Source organism: Perna viridis, chromosome 14, assembly GCF_037379345.1.
Source record: "Perna viridis isolate PV_CMFRI_1.1 ecotype Kerala chromosome 14, ASM3737934v1, whole genome shotgun sequence".
Lineage (NCBI taxonomy): Eukaryota > Metazoa > Mollusca > Bivalvia > Mytilida > Mytilidae > Perna > Perna viridis.
The window spans coordinates 32060774-32081235 of NC_142458.1; the positions used below are offsets into that span (position 1 = coordinate 32060774).

General features: G+C 32.2%; 1 protein-coding gene across 5 annotated transcripts; it reads left to right on the forward strand.

The window, feature by feature from the left end:
• Positions 1-352: 352 nt before the first annotated feature.
• LOC148599004 (uncharacterized) lies at positions 353-18686 on the forward strand. Of its 5 annotated transcripts, none has more exons than XM_088561296.1 (10): positions 353-491; positions 1615-1803; positions 2129-2238; positions 4413-4530; positions 4815-4907; positions 6484-6624; positions 7869-7994; positions 16478-17518; positions 17842-17917; positions 18228-18686. In XM_088561296.1, the coding sequence occupies exons 1-10, from the start codon at positions 434-436 to the stop codon at positions 18343-18345; spliced, it is 2070 nt and encodes a 689-aa protein (XP_088417422.1). In that variant the 5' UTR covers positions 353-433; the 3' UTR covers positions 18346-18686. The 5 variants fall into 5 exon arrangements, with proteins under 5 accessions (XP_088417422.1, XP_088417423.1, XP_088417425.1 ...); XM_088561297.1 differs by having other exon boundaries at positions 7881-7994; XM_088561299.1 differs by having other exon boundaries at positions 4443-4530.
• The last annotated feature ends 1776 nt before the right edge of the window (positions 18687-20462 follow it).

Here is a 20462-nt window from a genome sequence, read left to right on the forward strand (position 1 = left end):
ATTACAATTTTAAGCACTGAAACTGATAAAACTAAGATTTATTCAAATACAGATCACACAAATAAATCGTATACAGATACACATGACTACTTCCAATGATATACTGTTCATAAAAACAAATTCACAAATTTCAGCTATATCACATTACTAGCATCATAATATGCAACAAGCGGTAGGACCTCATTTGATAGATTAGAATATGCTTTGAACCTTTTTTGTTAAAATGGTCTTTTAGTAAAGTGTAATCCCCTTTATTTTACAAGGTAGAAGAATTTTCTCATTTTTCTTCCAAAAGGTTATTTCCCCAAAGTCACATGATTTTGTTTCTGGGTCGATAGAGATAACCGATTCAAATGCATATCAGACTTTATTACCTGTGGTGTTGTTTTATCATTTTTGATCAGCAGGACTCTTTCAAAGAAGGTTGTAGAGTATGGCAATTCTTATATTTTTCTTGATTACAATTTTTCCGGACTCGAATGGTTCTAAACGTAAGTATTAGTAGATTTAGTAAAATTTCAAATTTTGTATACAATGTGTAATACAAAAGTGTTGTCAGTTATGTCTTAAAGTGGCACAATAATATGATGTTCGAACATGTTTCTTGTTTTTAGTTCTGTAAAGATACTATTAAACCTGCTGATTTAGTTGATACAAATTTCTTTTGAATTATGAGGTTATTGCTTAATAGATAGAGATATCCTTTCAAGTTAATGTCAATTTGTCAAAATTCAATATTCATGATATAGTGAACCATGAATACGAAGTATATCACATTAGAGATAAGTTACAATTATATTTTATTGCTAAAATGATGACCTTTTCTTGATGTGGAACAAAATAATTGTCCAATAATAACGAAGAGAATTTGTCTTACCCAAAAGGATATGCTCAAGTAAAATATGACCTTAAGTTGCAAACAGTTTGATATTTAGAAACACCATCCTTGAAGTAAAACTATCAAATTTATAAATTGAATTAGCCTTAGATGTAACAAAAATACTCTATAAGCACGTTTTCAATTACTTACCAAAACATGTGGTGGTACATGCTACATATCTTAACACGAGAGACCTAACATATATAGCTTACAATCTAATATACTTGGAGAGGCCTTGTAACTAACGTTGCTGATTTTGTGTGTGTGTGTGTGTGTGTGTGTGTGTGTGTGTGTTACAAATAAGGGAAACAAGTAGATTACCATACACTTAACCAATCTATAATTAAGCCAAGTCCATCTTCAATCAGACAAAATATATAATACACCACTGAAGTAGTTTGTACCACAATGATATTGACTTTGTTCAAGCATTTCAAACCATATGGTGAGTAGGTTTTATAGCGCGCAAAAGCCCCCATTCTCTATATCGGTACGTGTATGCCGGTAGTGATTTAGTAGTATTTACATGCTATAGTGTCAATCAGTGATCACACCTGCACAGAGAATACTTTACAAAAATAAATCATTACTCATTGACAGCTAAAACAAATTTTATTGTTGGGACTATCTTAAGAAGGTACGTTAATATAATATTTTTATTTTAGTGATAAATTCATTTAATAAATTAAATGTTTCTTTCGTACCATTCATTTTATTCATATATATTTCTGTAGAAACTCGTTTTTACGAGCAAAGGTTGAATTTCACTGAAGCAAAGAAAGTATGCAAAGGTGATAATGGGGTACTTTCACAAGAATCAGATATATTCTGCAGAAATACAAACGGTATGCTGGTTAGTAACAACCCGGTCACTGTTTGGGAAAACACATATGAGACTTTTTCACCTTGGATTTCACTATTAGGTAAGATTTATACACACGATAGCAAGTCTTTAAGCCAGTCTATAACATTACATTGACAACGACAATGGCTTGTTGTGATACTCATTGGACAAATATTGTTTTTTCAATATAAGTCAAGTAAAAATATTAAACGATGCAATGGCATTCGCAATCTAAAGATGAACATCATATACATTATTTTTTCTAAGGAAGTTGATTTCTAAAATCATAATGTTAGCTTTTTTAAATAATTGTATTCTTGTAACCATAATTTAGGACTGAGATATTTAGTAGAAATCTCAATTTTAATATGTGAAAAAGAATTTAAGAAGGGGTGTTTTTACAGGCTGCTACAGGTTTTTCAAACAGCATTCTTACAACATTCGAAAAGGTACATTGTCGGAATGCATCGTATTTTGCATCGGTGAGGGTAATTACGATATCATTGGATATGGCGTAAGTTATAATGCATATTTGTTTTTGTTCTCACTCAACGGCTAATATGAAACATACAACGCAAGCTTATATGGCTCCTGTTATCGACAAATAACGCTGTTATAAAGAGAACAAGCCATATATCATTAGATTTGCACACAAAGAGTAAAATAGAAAAAAATGAATTTGAATATATCGGCGTGTATATGTTCTGCATTATCTGTGATTGTTGAGACGTCCGTTATACACAGGCAGTAATATAAATTTATTTTTTTCCTTCACACTGTATATGTTTATGTATAAAGATGGTTGCTTCATTTTTACTATTGATTTGAGTCTTTACTGTCACAGTAGGAAAATCTGAGTTGTCCATATTTCCTTATGTCAATGTAGTGTTGTTCCGGCCATTACGCCACGCGCTTACTCTATTATACCACATGTATTTATTACAAATATTTTTGAATTATTTTAGTACATGTAATTCCTTGTTGATGTCGAACGTTTGCTTTTGTTTTGGATTTGCTGTATATTGCATTTAAGAACACTTATATCCTAGGTAAAATTGCAGAAATATGTGTTACTAGTTTACATGTATAGTTAAATATCACAAAATTGATACTTTGGTTTTAGTATAGATGCTCAAGATTTTCATGTTTGTTTTGTTTGTTGGCTTTGTAAATCTTATCACACGAAGAAAGGGTTATTCTGGTTTTTCCAACATTTTGAATTTTACAGTTAAAAAGGTAAAAAGTCTATGTTGGAGTAGCCAGAATTCTTTTGTAAACAAACGATTAACTTTATTAAAACCAACAAAATTTTATTTTTAAGTAGCATGAGGAAAAAAAGGCAATTTTCGTTTTTTTTAAGAAAAAAAGCAATTGTTTTAAAATATGTTTTATGAATATATTTAACTTGTATAGTAGCAACGTTTGTATAACATTACAATAGCTATTTATTAGGATCATTAATGTGTTGAAAAGCACTTATATACGTACATTGTACATTACCAAATTTAAAAAGATGCGAAAAGTACATCGCTATTATCGTATATTCTTAACAAGATATCATATCAAAGTAATTACAGTCAAATTCATAGCGCTTTAGCCAATATGTATCAGATGTGAACATGTACACTTTTCTGCATCGATCTCTTAGTTTTGTCATCTTGTCTTACGGCTAGCCATTTTGCTTTTGATTTCTCTGTTGTGTTTTTTTTTTTAATTTGTGGATAAACTTTTTTTTCTCCACCAGCCCGGTATAATATAATATATACCAATCATTCTTTTCGAGCTATGGGTGCTACAGTATTAGCAAAGGACTCCTACTGTCATTCTTAGATCATGGCTATTACTGGACATAAAGGGGTCGCTGATGATTATAAAATTCGTATGGGACAAACATTGAAAAGCAGCATCACAAATGAACTGCTAAACTTTAGCGTTAGAAAGTGCACCAAGCATTCCCTTTCCTATCATTTTAAATAAAGAATATAGAATAACCAAAGAATCTATGACAAAAGCTCAATTCAATAGTGATCTCTATAACAATACAGGCCTAAACCATTACTGTTCAGTGGCATTTTACCATTTTACCATGTAGTGCAAACTAAATCAAGGCATGTTGAACAATGCAAAAGAGCAAACAAAAATCATGGATTTAAAGAGTGTTTACAAGGTATGTCCATTGGTGATGTGTTTGGAGAATTTATGGAAATAACAAGTGTTTAACAGTACACACTGACCGGTAACGTGATCACGATGTCCAGGGGAAATTGTTTGAAAGTGCACACTCACACTCATTTATTTACTGAGCTATATTAAGTCTCAACGCCAATCTTCAATTATTGATTATTAAACTTTTTTTATCATTGGTGGATGGATTTTTCCTTTATGGTCTTCATTTTTATATGGTTCAATGTACATTCTATCTAAGGTCTCTATTTGCATATTGCTGCTTTGGTTATTTTGGACGAATTTTTTATCCAATCTAGGGTGGTCAACATAACGCAATATAATACAAAATTACTTTATTCTCGAAACTGTTCTGTCTGTATCATTACCGATCCTCATCCAGTGTGACTGACAACTATCAAACGTGGTTCATACACACAAGCATATTGATATAGAGCTCACTTGCTAGCAATAATATATATCAAATGTTGGATGCGTTCAAAATATCCTTACGTTTTCATTTAGGATAATTATCTTTGCATATGCAATATTCAGTCATTGGAATGCCTGGGAACAGCACAAAATTTCGATCAATGCAATAATGAAACCCATACTTCTTTGTTGTTCCTGTATACATACAAAGGTAATGTTGAAATAATATCATTCTCATATAAAATGATCTTTGACTAAAATTGTTTTTTTTTAATTATTGTAACCACATTTACCACAAGTACACTTGGGTACGAGATGCCGCGCAAATTTCATTTTCAAAGTTCACGACATCTGATGATATCATTTTTACAAATCATAGAAAAAAGATATAATTAATTTGTTATCATAGTGTTTTGCATTCATTTGTGTGCACTATATATATCATTCTTCCACAATATCATAGTTTCTTTTTAACAATTTACCTTTTCATTTCAGTCCATTTCAATTCTTCAGTTATTGCTGCTGCAACAAATGAAACATGCAAAACCACCACTGCAATCAAAACAACTAACTCATGTAATATATTTGGTAAATATAAAGCTTTTGATTATAATAGTTGGGTCACTGTACCAAAAGTACAATACACCGTTAGAAACTTAATTTGAAATAGTTCGTCGATTTGTTTCAAGCGTTTAACCTGTTGTTAAAGAATATGATAGCATGAGTGTAGATTAATAAAAGAATAACTTATTCTATATTGAAACCCATGGAGATAAGAAAATAGTAACACCGTTTCTCGACTGTCAAATTGAGTAAAGACTCGAGAAGCATTAAATGTCCCATTAAACATCATGCGTTTTCCAACTTACGACTCATTTCCTATATTTTTTTTTTTTTTTTTGTATCTAGAATTAAGTAGAAACCTGTATAGAAATAATTATTAAACGAAAAGAGTAATCAAGGGAACCAAAGTTACAGCGGTAATCAAAAGAATGTAATCAAGGGACAAAGACCAGACATTGAAAACAGACATACACAACAAAGAACTACAATCATATATAAAAAGTAACAAAAGCAAATAATCAACTGTGTGAACATCTTCTGAAGTGATTTTTTTTTCAATCGGTACAAATGTATCATCAGAACACTTGTCTTAGTCGAGCAAATCTTTCAATCTTAAAGATTAAGGCTGGATTAGAGGCGTATAAAAATATATCTAATTTCACCGTATGAAATATTGTTATTCATAATAATGAAACATCTGTTAAATATGTAAACTCTGAAATTAATACTTAGTCCACCAATCTCTCACAGGCTGGTTCTATTCAAATATTCAAACACAAAGAAGCCTTTTCCAACAAACGACCATAAATATGAAAACTGGTCTTCATTTGACAAATTCTTTATTCCTGATAGAGAACGTAATGTACAATGGGGTATATTTCGAATTAGATGATGGCCACCTTGGAAGAATAGACATCAACGTGACTAAATTGCTTTCATCGCATTTCCATCTCAATGATCATTTGTGTACAATATCATGTTGAGTATGGTTCTTTCTTAAAACATGGCAGGGGTGATTGATGATATCTTAAGATAATCAGAGAAACTGTATAAAAACATTTGTTAGATCATACGAAAACAACTCTCCATATGTTCGTGTCCTTGGATTTGCTACTCATCGTGATATATTTCTGACTAGTTAAAGGCATAAATTCTGGTGGGAAGTTTACTGTACTTTTTCCGAAATAGAACATAGCAAAATATAAGTGTTCATATCTCCAGTGGCCAAGTTTTATTTGCACTTTTTATGCAGTTTCTATGAGACCCACTGAAAGATTTCCAATTGAAAATATTTGGGATCTCCTATATAACTTCAAATATTTTTTGACTGGTTATAGTGTGAAAATTATGGTAAAAAAAATTCCCATACCTTTATAACCTGTTTTTTATTTAGTTTTAATAACTCCAGGTAACTACTACTCGCAATAATGTTTTCTAATACATTTATTGCATAGCCTACAGAAGGATTTGTAATAAAAAAAATATATTGGATTAAGAAATACATAAATCACCCACTATAAGCCTCGGCCTGTTTTTTTTTTTTTTTTTTTTTTTTTTTTTTTTTTGGCTGAGCCTTGTATTTGTATTTCTTTTCATTAAGTATGCAGTATAGGTTACCACAAAAACAGTTTAGATGTGTGGAAAAAGAAGACTAAGATGTGCTCAATAGATAACTTATTGGCAAATGGAAGTCTAGTTGTTGAATACTTTCGGTTTCCATTCAGGACGACTGCTGTAAACGGTAAGATAGTCTACGAAAACCTTTTATCTATTTTATTTATTTTTTTTTTATTTTATTTATTTTTATTTATTTTTTTTTTTGTTTCTGTTGACTTCAGCTAAACATGCGCTTTTCATTTCAAATTTGAAAATATTGTTCCAGTTTAAGTCAACTTTTGCAGAAATAATTTTGTAGAACCATCAACGGTTCAATTAATACAGGTATCATGAATGCAAAGGGAGAAAATTTAGATAATTTTAAATCAATTTATAACTCATCAATGGTCACAGCAAGAGTACAAGACCAATGCATGACCATTGTCGTATTACTTTGTACAAGTTATAAGAAATAGAACATTCTGCTTCAAAGTATTTGATAAACAATAAATGTATATGATCACAACAAAATGTACTTTTAAAATTCGAAGTTATAGTTTTGTTATTACTTACTTTATTGAATCAGCAAAATTCAGTGGAATCAAAACTGAACAAATTTGGCAGCTAATGTAGCTTTAAAGACAGTTTTGTTGCAACGTAATGGAAATCTGGTTTTGTACTTTTTTTTCTCACTCATTGTCTGATATATAAATCGTTCATTTAATTGTTTTCTTCAATGTGACTTGTAATGTTGCATTTCTTGGCAGTTACGTGACGTTTGGAAACAACACAGCTTGTCTACGTTCGGAAAATTGTTGCCCTATTACTTAACATATTAAATGTTATAACTAGCCAATTTAGTTTGCATTCACAGGACTATGATAGCCTACCATTTACTAAATTTATCATTCATTAGTTGTATAGTATTACAAACAGAGTGATTTTTTTTTTTAATTGAGAATAATTATATCCATTGACGCCAAACATTTGAGTTTAATTGTAAGAATCAGACAAAATGGGAAAAATCGGAAATATGCATGTAGAAACCACATCGATCTGACAATGTAATATCACTCAAGGAAACTTTCTCCATTTGAAAAGGCCATTATTTGTTCACTTAATTACTGGCTTTGCTCATAAATTTTTCAATAAAATGGTAGAAAATTGAGGCTTATGACAGTGTTATCTGCCCTTGAAATGTTCATTTTCAGTGCACTGCATTGAAATTATAATCTAATGTACCAACATGCTATGAAAACTATTCCCTTGATTCTGATGGTGCAAATAGTCATATTACGCTATCAAAATGATGTTTTATATATCATGTTCTTAAAAAGACTGACACTTATTTTATTAACCTTTCAGTCTTATTCCTAATTATTTTTGTAGTTTCATTAATAGGATTAACAAAATCAAATCGTTGTTCAGTAATGGAAGTATGTCCAGGGAAAGAGAACAGGAAGATATTTGTCCAAAACTGTGACAACAGTACGGATGGTTTCTTTTGTACTTTAGGTGAGTGAAACATATGATAATAAAAATAAGTGAACATATTTTTAGCGTAAAGGCAAGAAAAAAATAAGTAGCAATGAACGAAGCGTATCCAAAACCAAGGAAAATAACTAGTTCAAGAAAAACAGACAAAACAAAACAAATTATACTAAAAAAAATAATAAAAAGAATACACACTCAGTCTACCCCGGACTTGACTTTTTACGAGCAATTCGGCGGGTGTTTCTAGAAAAGCAGAGGACACTTACCCTACCGGTGCACCTAGTCCATGCTCCCAGTTTTTAGTGGAGTCCGAGTTGCTCATTTGCTTTTGTTACTTTGTATGTATGATTTTAGTTACTTTATGTTCTTTGTTGTGTATGTCTGTTTTCCATGTCTGGTCTTTGTCCCTGGATAACATTCGTTTTATTACCTCTATAACCTTGGTTCCCTTCATTAATCTTAATAATAATTGGATAATTCAGACTCTTCTGATAAAAAAGCGGGTAGATGTCACAAAGTCTGCTATGACTTTAAGGTATGTCAATCTGTGTTTGAGATAACTATAGGCGACCGAGTATTTTTGAAAAGTATGCCTACATAGGTAAGCATAAACTTGAGAAGAAGTGGTGTAAAGATCCATAACTTGCAATTAGTAAACATACCAGATGTGTATGTGATCCAGTTAGAGTACTGTCATACACGGGAAATGTCCACAGGAATCTATTACTTGCTACAACTTCAGTTCTATTGTTTCTGACAAATTCTAGAAGAACTGTTAATGGCACAGGTAAGCAAAAAAAGGGAGAAAACCGTGATGTCAAATATTAAATATCGGGACAGTTATAGTATAGATGACATAGGTACTCGATTTCTAGGTAACGCTGAATATGGAACAGAATATACCAGTTATATTAGTATTAGTGTGTGTGTTGATTTGTGTAATAAATTTCTTTAATTATTCATTCATACATCCATCATTGCATTCCATTATTCATTCATTCTTTAATTCAATTTTATTAATGCATTCGACGGGACAGTATGAAGGGACGGATTATAAGTAGTTGGCGGATTATATCTAACAGTATATGCCTTTGTGCTAAACATATTGCATGAGCATTCGCTGTTTTAAACAAAATGTAATCGGACAATATTCGCCGTCTGGCATTTTGGTACATGTAGGACGGATGATTTTTATTGCCTTCTTTCAGATATTTATCTTAAGTTTTATTTGTATAATTCATCTGGTAAATAATTTTATGATTTAGAGAGTTAACTTATAGATTTTACTTCAGCATAATGAAACTAAAACGTCTACATTTTGAATAGAAAGCTCTACACTATAGAAATTGAAATTTGTTCTGATTCGAGCATTTACATAATTCATAATAACAGAAATACTTTTTAATAGAGTTTTGTCATAAATTTTGCATGACACGCCCATTCCATGTCATTGAATATCCCGACTATGAATTGTTCCTATCATCCATTTTATTTGCGAGTATCACTTTGCTAAAATTTATTTGGATTTCAACGGAGTATAAGTTGTACCGTATATACTTCAGAATAAAATCATGACACTTCCTTGAAGGGCTTATTACATGTCACAGTGGCTACATGGATGTATTTATAAGACCCAAACACATTGCGACATATACATAATTATTTTTGTGTTTAAAATTGTAGTTCTTAAAATACTCAGGCTTGATAGGACTTGTCGGTGGTGGTTTGGTTCTGGTTCCGATACTACTGGTTTTGAATACTTTATTTATGCATTCATTTTTGGATGCAGATCTTTGAATGTATATGGTCCTTATGCTGCAGAAATGAAGTTACTTCTTTGCAATGTTGTGTCATAATGTGTATACGATTCTACAAAAAAAGAAAACAATACACATGCAGTACGTAAGAATAATAAGTCAAAGACTAATCAACGGAACCACGTTTATAGCGGTAATCAAAGGAATGTAATGCAGGGACAAAGACCAGACATAAAAAACAGACATACATGTACACAAAAAAAGAACATTAAGTAACTAAAATCATACACACAAAGTAACAAAAGCAAATGAACAACTCGGACTCCACTAAAAACTGGGAACATTGACCAGGTGCACCGGCAGGGTAAGCGTTCTTTCCTTTTCTAGAAACATCCGCCGAGTTGTTCATAAAAAGTCAAGTTCGGGATAGACGAAAGAGGAAAGGAAAACTATGACCGGTTGAACAAATCAGTAAATATAAATATAAATGTATCGTTCTTGGTAGTGATTCCTCATACTTTGTAAGAAATAATTCCAAATCATCTTCCAAATATACAGAGGAAGATGTTCACAAAATGCTGGAACATATTTGTCCAGTGTGGTGGGCGCTTTTTTCAACAAACGGTCGGCATTCCAATGGGAACATATTGTGCTCCTCTACTTGTTGACCTGTATCTTTACTCTCATGAGGCTGACTTTATAGCTGATCTGTTCTAAAAGAAAGAATATCGTTTAGCTAGATCCATTAATACCAGTTTCTGCTATTTAGATGACTTATCATCTTTAAACAATCCTAATTGTGGGGACTTGATACATCGCATCTACCCCAAAGAAAGTGAGATAAAGGATATTACAGACACTGTGAAGTCGTATCTTGACCTACACTTAGAAATCGATGGTAGTCGATTTATGATTTTCCACAATTTTTTGTAGAGAGTGTGGTAGCAGTATAGGTCTTATCACTTCTTTCATTTTCTACGTCTACTTCTGATAATAATAAACATTGGATGTGAAACTCTTTGTATCTAGGTGTACCATCTTCTTTTGAAAAACAAAGATGTATAATGTTTTTAAGTCAGGATTTTAACTGAGTATGGGGTATAGAAGTATACAGTGTTAATAAATCATAGATTTTAATGCTATTATATTCTGATACTATTCTTGAACTGATTGTCTCCAAAAGATCCTTCGAAATTTTCAGGATCCACGTTGAATTAATACCACAACGGAAGTAACAAGTGTTGTGGTAGGTCTGCAGACCCTCTTTGACGGCTGTGAGTATAGAAGTTAAACGTTTTGAATGAGGTTTGGTGGTACATTTTGCAGATCCAGCTATGAAACGTTGTTTGTATTGTTTCTTGTGGAGTTTAGGAATCCAGTACATAGACGGAAAATCACAATCATCGTCCTTGATAGAGAGACAAAAAGAGGATAGCACAATCTCTTCTTTAGATAGTGTGGTAGCAGTATAGGTCTTATAAATTTTATTTTTTTCTACGTCTACCTCTGATAATAAACTTTACATGTGAATTTTTTGCAGAAAAAACAATGTTGTTTTGGGCTTTGTCTGCTGGTACGACAACATATTTGTCATGTATAGTAGATAATGTTTTTGCTAAATCGGAGTTTTTGAAAACTGACGCAGCATTTGCATTGATTGTCCTACTTTAAACTTTTATACGTTTCAATATTAAAGACATTACGGTCTTTCACCACTCTGACAGAGAATCAATGTCTTCTTGGTCTCGTTTTATCCATTTTCTTGCTTAGTCCTCCACGGCATCCATCAGAATTTTAAAGTTATAATTCCAATTTATGGAGTGTGGTTCACGGCATAAGGGATATTTAGAAAGGATATTACACAGAGATTCGTTTTCGATGATGGTTAAATCTCTCGCAATGACGTGACTGGAAGGACCATATTTGAATTTAAGACTTGAAGTTCTCAATCTCAAGGTTCTGCAAAAGCCTTTCATAATTGAAAAATGTGGATGCAATGGGTGATCTTGTTGATTAAAATGTTGATAAACTGTCGGGGATTTGGTGGTATTAATTCCCGAACGATGACCGCACAATCGTTTGTTTAATCGTTCTTGTGTCTCACCGACATATACTAGATCGCATAATTTGCATTTTAATCCATATTTTAAGTTTATTGATTTGCAACTTAAGTCATCATGCCTTTTGTATGGACGGTTTTGTATGTATGGGATCTAGAGAAGTAACAGTCGGTTATAAGAATGTTGCATGTTTTGCAAATTTTAATACCACATTTTGTTCTAGTACAATTTGGTTCGCCATCGTTATAGCAAAATGTATCATTTAAAGTGATGGAACATGGTTTGATTGTTTTGAAATAGTCAGAATGTGTAATTGGGTACTTTTTTGTTGGAATGGTCGGGGCACTTTCCATTCCAGATGTGAAAAACAGAGGTCGCTTACCCTACCGTCGCACTTGGTCTATGCTCCCAGTTTTTAGTCAGATTTGTTGGATTACATTCTTTTGATTACCGCTATAACCTTGGTTCCCTTGATTACTCTTTAAAAAAACTTTAAAAAAAACATTTTCAGCATAAAATCATATGAGGCGGTATCGAGATCCATAATGACGAAGCTTAGATAATTAGAATATTTCAAGGACACAATTTGACCTTGCACTTGTTGAAAGGTTTGATTTGATATTTTTTTGTATCTAAACTCTAATACTTTACTTATATTTGGTTTCCTCATTTCATTATTGCTAAGGTGACAACTTGATTGTCATTCTAAAATAGACCTATTTACCAAACACTTTAATTTTTAATTGTGAAGGTCATAACATTGATAGTTGTGTTAATATTTTTCGTAGTTACCTCAAAATGTCGAAAAGATAGATATCATACTTGTCCAATGCAGACGCAGAAATAATCAGGATTATGTAATGACGATATATATCTAATATATTTTAGATAACTAGTTTGATTAAAGTCCTGATATAAGTACCAACAATTTGAAAGAGTTTATTTATTACTTTGGTTAAAAGGTATAATAAAATTCGAGTAAAAAAAGTAAGATTTATAAATCTTGCTTAGAGATATCGTGAAATAAATTAGGTTTGAAATTTCCAGTGTTTTCTTTACTTCAATCATATTAATGCCTTCAATGGGGCAGTGCGAAGAAAATGACTCTGAATGATTACAGATTATATTTTGTGGTTTATGCTTTCGCGAGCTAAATAAACTGCATGAGCATAGGTACATTATTGGCATTTAACGCAATAGAATAGGACAATATTTGTTGTCCTGTGTTTTTGTTATATGTAGGACGGAGGATTTATATCACCATAAAATTAAGTTACAAGTGTCATATAACTTAATTCGTCTTATCTCGTACAACTATAAGTGAAACCAATTGACACACAGTGTGTGTATAGCTGGTGAAATATATGTCTTATGACTACTGAAGGGCGTGTTTCGATACAAGTACATGTACCTCATAAACAGATAAATATCCAATGTTCAGGTAAACGATTAATGATACACGTTTAGGTGAATAAATGACTGCAAACTAATTGAATTATAAAGCGACTCTTAAGTAATATAACATTATCGTCAATGATACAATGTATAAGAACATGACAATTGCCTAGAACATTATGTGAGTTGGGAAATAAAGCCTTTTGATTTCAGTAACATATTGGATGTTTGCTTTGCGAGGCCAAAGACTTGTGGTTCTACAAGACATTTTGAGTTTTGAAAAAGGTCGACGACAGACACTTGATTTATATATTTAAATTCAAAACATCCATTAAATACCGTCTATTGAATGATTCATATGGGGCGGAAAGGATGATCACGCCACTGTTTTATTGAAACAATGTATATTTTAGCACGAAATCTTGATTTTCAAAAATCCCCCACACATTTGCAGCGCTCCGCCTTGCGTTAAAGCCAACTAACCTGAATTATTCACCCCTTGTAAATCGTGTCAAAAATACACAAGTTCATTGGTATTGGTTATCTTTACGTGAATTTCTGAACGGTGGAATTTATGAAAATGGAACATTTCATCGTATCACACTGACGTGCAATTAAGAGTAAGACTATTTTGCATTGCACGAAAAGGTTTTCTCCCTAAACGAAAAAACAACATGCAAACAAATAACAGAAAACATCGAATTAAACAGTTTAAAACAAATGGTGTTCTGGACTTAATCAAGTCTGAATAAATATTTTACGATTGCCGCCTGGTAACATTGGAGAGAGATGACAGTTAAAACTTGATTTTGTTAAAAGTTAGATAATGCATCTCTGCAATGGTGACAATCTGTGATCTGGTGTTGTAATAGTCGAAACTTCAGTTACAAGTGTTAGGAAAATGCGCGCCCGTTTTTAAAATTAGATATACATGATATACATGCATTAAAGATAATACTTGTGATGATAGAGCTGTGTTTTACAGGATTCATTGTGTATGAGACGATACCTAACATAGAAGCTATGTATGTATTTCTAAGAAATAGATGTGATTAGTTGATAGGTACATTGTACATGTAGATCAAAGATTGTACATATTTTAAGTTATATGATCTGGTTCATTATTTGACTTAGCTTGCACGGAGTTTGATTTGAAACTGAAGAAACCAGAAAAGATTAAGGCTAGTATTTCATTTACACTGGTTATCGATCAGAGGTGTGGTTTCGGTTGGGTTGGATTTTTTTCTAAAGATACATATATTGCCATATTTTAAAGATGTTCGAATAACGGGCTTTACTGGCAGCATATCGGTATACAGTGTGATGTATTAAATATTAGTGTCATCCCACAGGGATCGCTGATGTAATAAAGCAATATTGAATTAATACTACGATAGTGAATTTTACCTTTAACGTATGTACAATTGCGGATCTATAATATGGAGGGGGGAGCGAGAGGGGCCAGCGGTCAGGGATTTACTGAGAATTTCAATATTTTCTAGGGTAGGATTTGACGGACTGCCTCCACATAGATCTGACTATAGTCTACATGCATGTGCATGTGTTTTGCTAGAGGTTCCCGGAAGTTTAATATTTGACATTACTGTACCGCCTTAAGGCAGTATCCCACACCGGCGTGGATACAGTTTCACATTGTTCTTAGTTAAGGTTATATTATGATTTCGAAAGAGGCAGTTGAATTGTTAGTTGTAATGATCATGATGATATTTAACAAAATCATGTTTTAGAAAGAAAATACATGATGTATTGTTAAGTAAGCAACAAAACATAATATACCAGATAAAAGAGTATAAAGAGGGAACGAATTAACGCAATATGAATTTACTCTTTTATATACAAGCGTGTTCAAATAAGCCTTAAATGTATGATTTAACGCAAAATGAGTTAAGACGGTAAAAAATGTCTGATTAAGGGCACAATGAGTTTAGTCAGTCCGCCAACGTCTGATTAAACGCAAATCAGGTTTAGTCAGTCCAAAAACATCTGATTACACACAAAATACGTTTAATCAGTCAATATATGTCTGATAAGATGTAAAGATAAGTTTAGACAGTTAAAAAGTGACTTAGCAAGTGATATTTTAATTTAAACAGTTACTTCAAAATTTGTACCAACTTTATCAGTCTATCTCAGTGCTTTCGACTATCATTATCAGTAATATATGGACTGAATCAGTTAAAGTATGACTGACTATGGTACGGACGGTCGTTCATTTTTTTTTATTCGAACATAATTACAAGATAGTTTACTTCTGCGGGAAGTACTTTTGGATAGAGTTATTTTTTATAGATTTTGCATGATGCGACCATTGCATGTTATTGAATTTCCCTGGTTGTTCCTTCCATCCATTATATTTTCGAGTGTTAATTTGCTACACTAAATTTGCATTTCAATAATGTAAATGCTCTACCATATATATTTCAGAATAAAATTATTATATTTCAGTGAACGACTCAATTATTGGCCGTGGCAATAAGGATTTATATATTAGACCCAAACACACAATTTTCACCATCGACATATACATAATTTGTTTTTGTAACGTTTAAAGGGTGCTACTTCTGCTTAATATTATTCACTGTAATGCACTGGATAGAACTTCTTGGTGGTGGATTTAGCGTCTTATTTCCAAATGTTTGGTTTTGAATGCTTTAGATCTACAATTCATTTTTGGATTTAGATCTTCAAATGTATTTGGTTGATATGTTGCTGACAAGAGGATACTCTTTGAAACTCAAGTACAGCACACCAAAATTTGAAATATAAATATGGTGGTATTTTTTGTTTTTAGAAGATATTGTTTTCAATTATATCGTCAGTTGTTTTTTAAAGGTCACAACATAATTACCGAACACAATATTGATCCATAATCAAGTCAGGTCCAAAATAGATATCGCATCACTGGAGTACTTGGTGCAGCCTTTCAATTTGTCTATGAAGTTAGTGTACAAGTTTTTAACATAAAAAAATATATAATGATAATGTTTTGTCATACAGTTAATAAGATTCTACAAAAAAGTGCACACACACACACACACACACACACACACACACACACACTGTGTCAATGTAATAAGTAAAATGGATCATTGAAATTTATTTTTCTGAAATATTGCAAAACATGTTTTACGCTATATACATATAAACATGTAAATGCAGTATTAATATGAACTGAATATTTTCACCATTCACCAAATAAAAATTTATGACACCATATAGAGATTTATTATTATATAGGTTCATCATTATATTTATATGTTTATTCAAGCAGATATTATTCCAACAACTACTACAACAGCAGCAGCGACAACGACATCAAATCCATTAATCTTAATGTTAACTACAAGCCAATCTAATACTGATACGAGCTCTGACGGTAGTCAGGAAGATACTACATTGAGCTCTCTAAGCACAGAATATTTCACTTCGACAGAAACTATTAGCGATCATGAAACAGACAAACAAATGACTGAAATTTACATTGTAAATCAGACTGTATCAAAATCACATGTAGGAAGAACCTTTGCAAATATAGATGTTATCGGCACAACCAGCGAGACTAGTGACAAAAGACAGACAATAAATAAAAGTGAGAGATTTACCAGTCAACAAATACAGACGACAACTTCACATAGAATTGGAAACGGTAAACGAATCCAGAAATTAACAACAGCTACGAGCGATTCCAGTCAAATACGGGACACATCTTCGCATAGTAGTGGAACCAGCCAACCAATGCAGAAAATGACTACAGCTGTTGGTGATACCAGTGAACAAAAACAGAAACTATCTTCACATATTAATGTAACCAGTCAATCGTTGCAGGAAATGACTACAGCTATGAGCGATACCAGTCAACACACACAGGAAGCATCTTCACATAGTAGTGGAACCAGTCAACCAATGCAGAAAATGACTACAGCTGTTGGTGATACCAGTCAACAAAAACAGGAACTATCTTCACATATTAATGGACCCAGTCAATCGTTGCAAGAAATGACTACAGCTATGAGCGATACCAGTCAACACTTACAGGAAGCATCTTCACATAATAGTGGAACCAGTCAATCAGTGCAGAAAATTACTACAGCTATGAGTGAAACCAATTTACAAACACAGGAAGTAAATATGAATAAAAAAAGTCAACAAACAGCGGGAAAGGCAACTTTGGGATTAATAAAACAGTTTTCTACAACCGAAGAAACGACTTATCTCACCGATGTTTTTTCTACGCGACTAACAAGTCGACAGACAATATCAACGACTAATCATAATAATGAGGGCAATACAGATCGATCATCGAGCACAGAAGGTACGAAATCCGATACATGTATTAATGTCATAATTGTATATGAAGCATGGTAATTTCACCATTAACTGGACTAGTAGGGGATCTGTTTCTAAAATTTGTGACATTATTAAACATCAGTTAGTAAATCGAACGCAGCGTTATATTAGGCACGTTTTCAATTCATTACGCAATTGATCTAATTTTTTCGATTGAAGAAGAACTTAGTAATATATAACTGCATGCATTATTATCTGCTCATTTACGCATTATTGTAGAATATATTTCACAAGAAGGAAATGTGGGGAAATTTCATATCATACTCTAATTTATTTACAAATTTTCAGTAATTGTAGGTCTTGGATGTGGTCTCGGATTACCTATATGTATAGTGGTTATAATTATTGCTGTGATCAGAGCTAGGTACGATGATGTTGTAATGTAAAAATTAATTATGGAGAGGCAGTCGTTACAATTTTGTATTAGTAGTATCATTTAGTTTTAGACACTACTAATTAATCAGATAAACTGAAAAACGAAATACGTAATGGTTTTCATAAGAGTATTGATTTAGAATTAACCCAATTTTTTTTATAACTATCGATTGTATTTTTTTAACCAAAATCAACGAGCATGTCGATAATATTAATGTAATCACAGTAACATTTTACTACAAAAACTTCAAAAGTAACAAATAGTTCGAAAAATATTCAAATATTGTTTAACATTTCAGGAAAATGAACTTCACATCAAGACAGGAAGATCTTTATGGGGAAATGCATAACGAAACTGGAGGAGATAACAACAGCACCAGACAAACCGTAATAATTGATCCGTGCCATGATAACTAACAATGGATATGCAATGGTACAAAAACATTTTAAATTGGACAAAGATATTGAGATTGAATCTACTTCACAGGAAAGTCCATTGTACAGCCAAAGTGACAAAACTCCGCTTGAAAGTATCTATGATCATATTCAGCGAAACAACTCATCATGTGATCAAATGTTTAACGAACACAGTCATGGGAGTTATGATGACGACTTATCATATGATACATGAATGCATGTGAAGCAGATAGAAAGGCAATCTAACTATGATCACTTTAACTTTTGATTTATTTCTACACCATTACATACTATATAATATCAATAATTGATATAAACATACCTTTGGTCATTTAAAAAGATTCCATTGTGTTCAATATTGCCATTTCAGTTACAATACATCTTTTTTACGTTTACGAATAAAAAAAAACAAATGAGGCAAAGACCAGACATGGAAAACAGACATACATAACAAAGAACATAAAGTAACTAAAATCATACATACAAAGTAACAAAAGTAAATGAGCCACTCAGACTCCACTAAAAACTGGGAGCATGGACCAGGTGCACCGGTAGGGTAAGCGTCCTCTGCTTTTCTAAAAAAAACATCCGCCGAGTTGCTCATAAAAATTCAAGTCCGGGGTAGACGAAAGGAGACGGAAAACTATGACGATGAACAAATTAGTTTTAATGGTGCAGATGTATACACCATAACAATCAACGAGTTCATGATGACGACCATAAAACTTCTGTAGTGATGACTTCAATCTTGTACCAACATAACCCTATTCCAAGAACATAATTGTAAGAAGTTTAGCGCAATACAAAAAGTGTACGTTGTTTCGGTAAGCTCTAGCATAACGTATGAGTTGTATAACGTATGATTTTAGTTACTTTATGTTCTTTGTTGTGTATGTCTGTTTTCCATGTCTGGTCATTGTCCATGGATTACATTCTTTTGATTACCCCTATAACATTGGTTCCCTTGATTACTCTTTGATCTTGATTACTCTTAGATAATACGTCATCTATATAGCGGAAACTGAGATTAAAGGATTTAGTTAAACGGTGTTTTTTTTTCTTTCGGATCAGATCAGCTATAAAATCAGCCTCAGAAGAATGGCGGAATAGGTCAGCAAGTAGAGTAGCACAATTTGTTCCCATTGAAAAGGCGGCCGTGTGTTGTAAAACGCGTCCAGCACACTAAGTTGTCGATAAAAAATTCCGGCATTTTGAAAACGTTTTCTTCTGTTTATTAGGAAGATAATTTGGAATTATTTTTGGAATTTTGTGGAAACTCTACCAGGAACTGTATATTTGTATCTAGGTGTGCCATCTGTTTTGGAGAAACAAAGATATCTAATGTTTAATTTCGTATCAAACTAAAATCTAGGTTTTTTCTGATGCTGAATTTTAAGATAAACATATCTTTTGAAACAATATTTCATATTTGATTATTTGTACAGTTTATTATGGTTGATATATTTTCTGCTCTTTGTTGTGTCTGGCTATGTTTCTCTGTCTATATACATGAAATCAATTCTTTTTATGACATATCAAATCTTGGTTCTTTTGGTTACTCTTTCAACTAATTGAGATATAATTGGACAAGACATATGAGAAAATACTAGGACTGATTCACTTTTCCTAGAAACTCTTTTATTATTTGGAATCCGAAATAGTAGTCTTTGTGTGTGATAATACATGTATTACCAAAAAATAGCTTGTAAGAAACAAAATCTCACCATATTTAATAATTCAAATGAATTTGACGACGATGTTTGATAACTACCTTGGAATTGTTATATAACAGGAATATGTATTGGTAAACCGAAAACATTTCTTTTTGATATCACCTTTCTTTTGCGGTAATCACATTACGTAATTGAGATTGTTTATTTATTTCTGCAAATAAGTTATTATAAACATCTGCATATGGTATGTATATTGTTAAGTAATGTTAAGTGATTAGAACACCAAACATTGGAAATGCAATTCATTACATCACATGGTTTGATAAAAATGTTTTGATATCACATGACCTTAAAATGTGTCCCCTGACCCCAGACTTTCTTCAATATTTTGGAATAGCAACGTAAGTTATAAGAGCTAGATTCTTTTTATTCAAATATCGATAT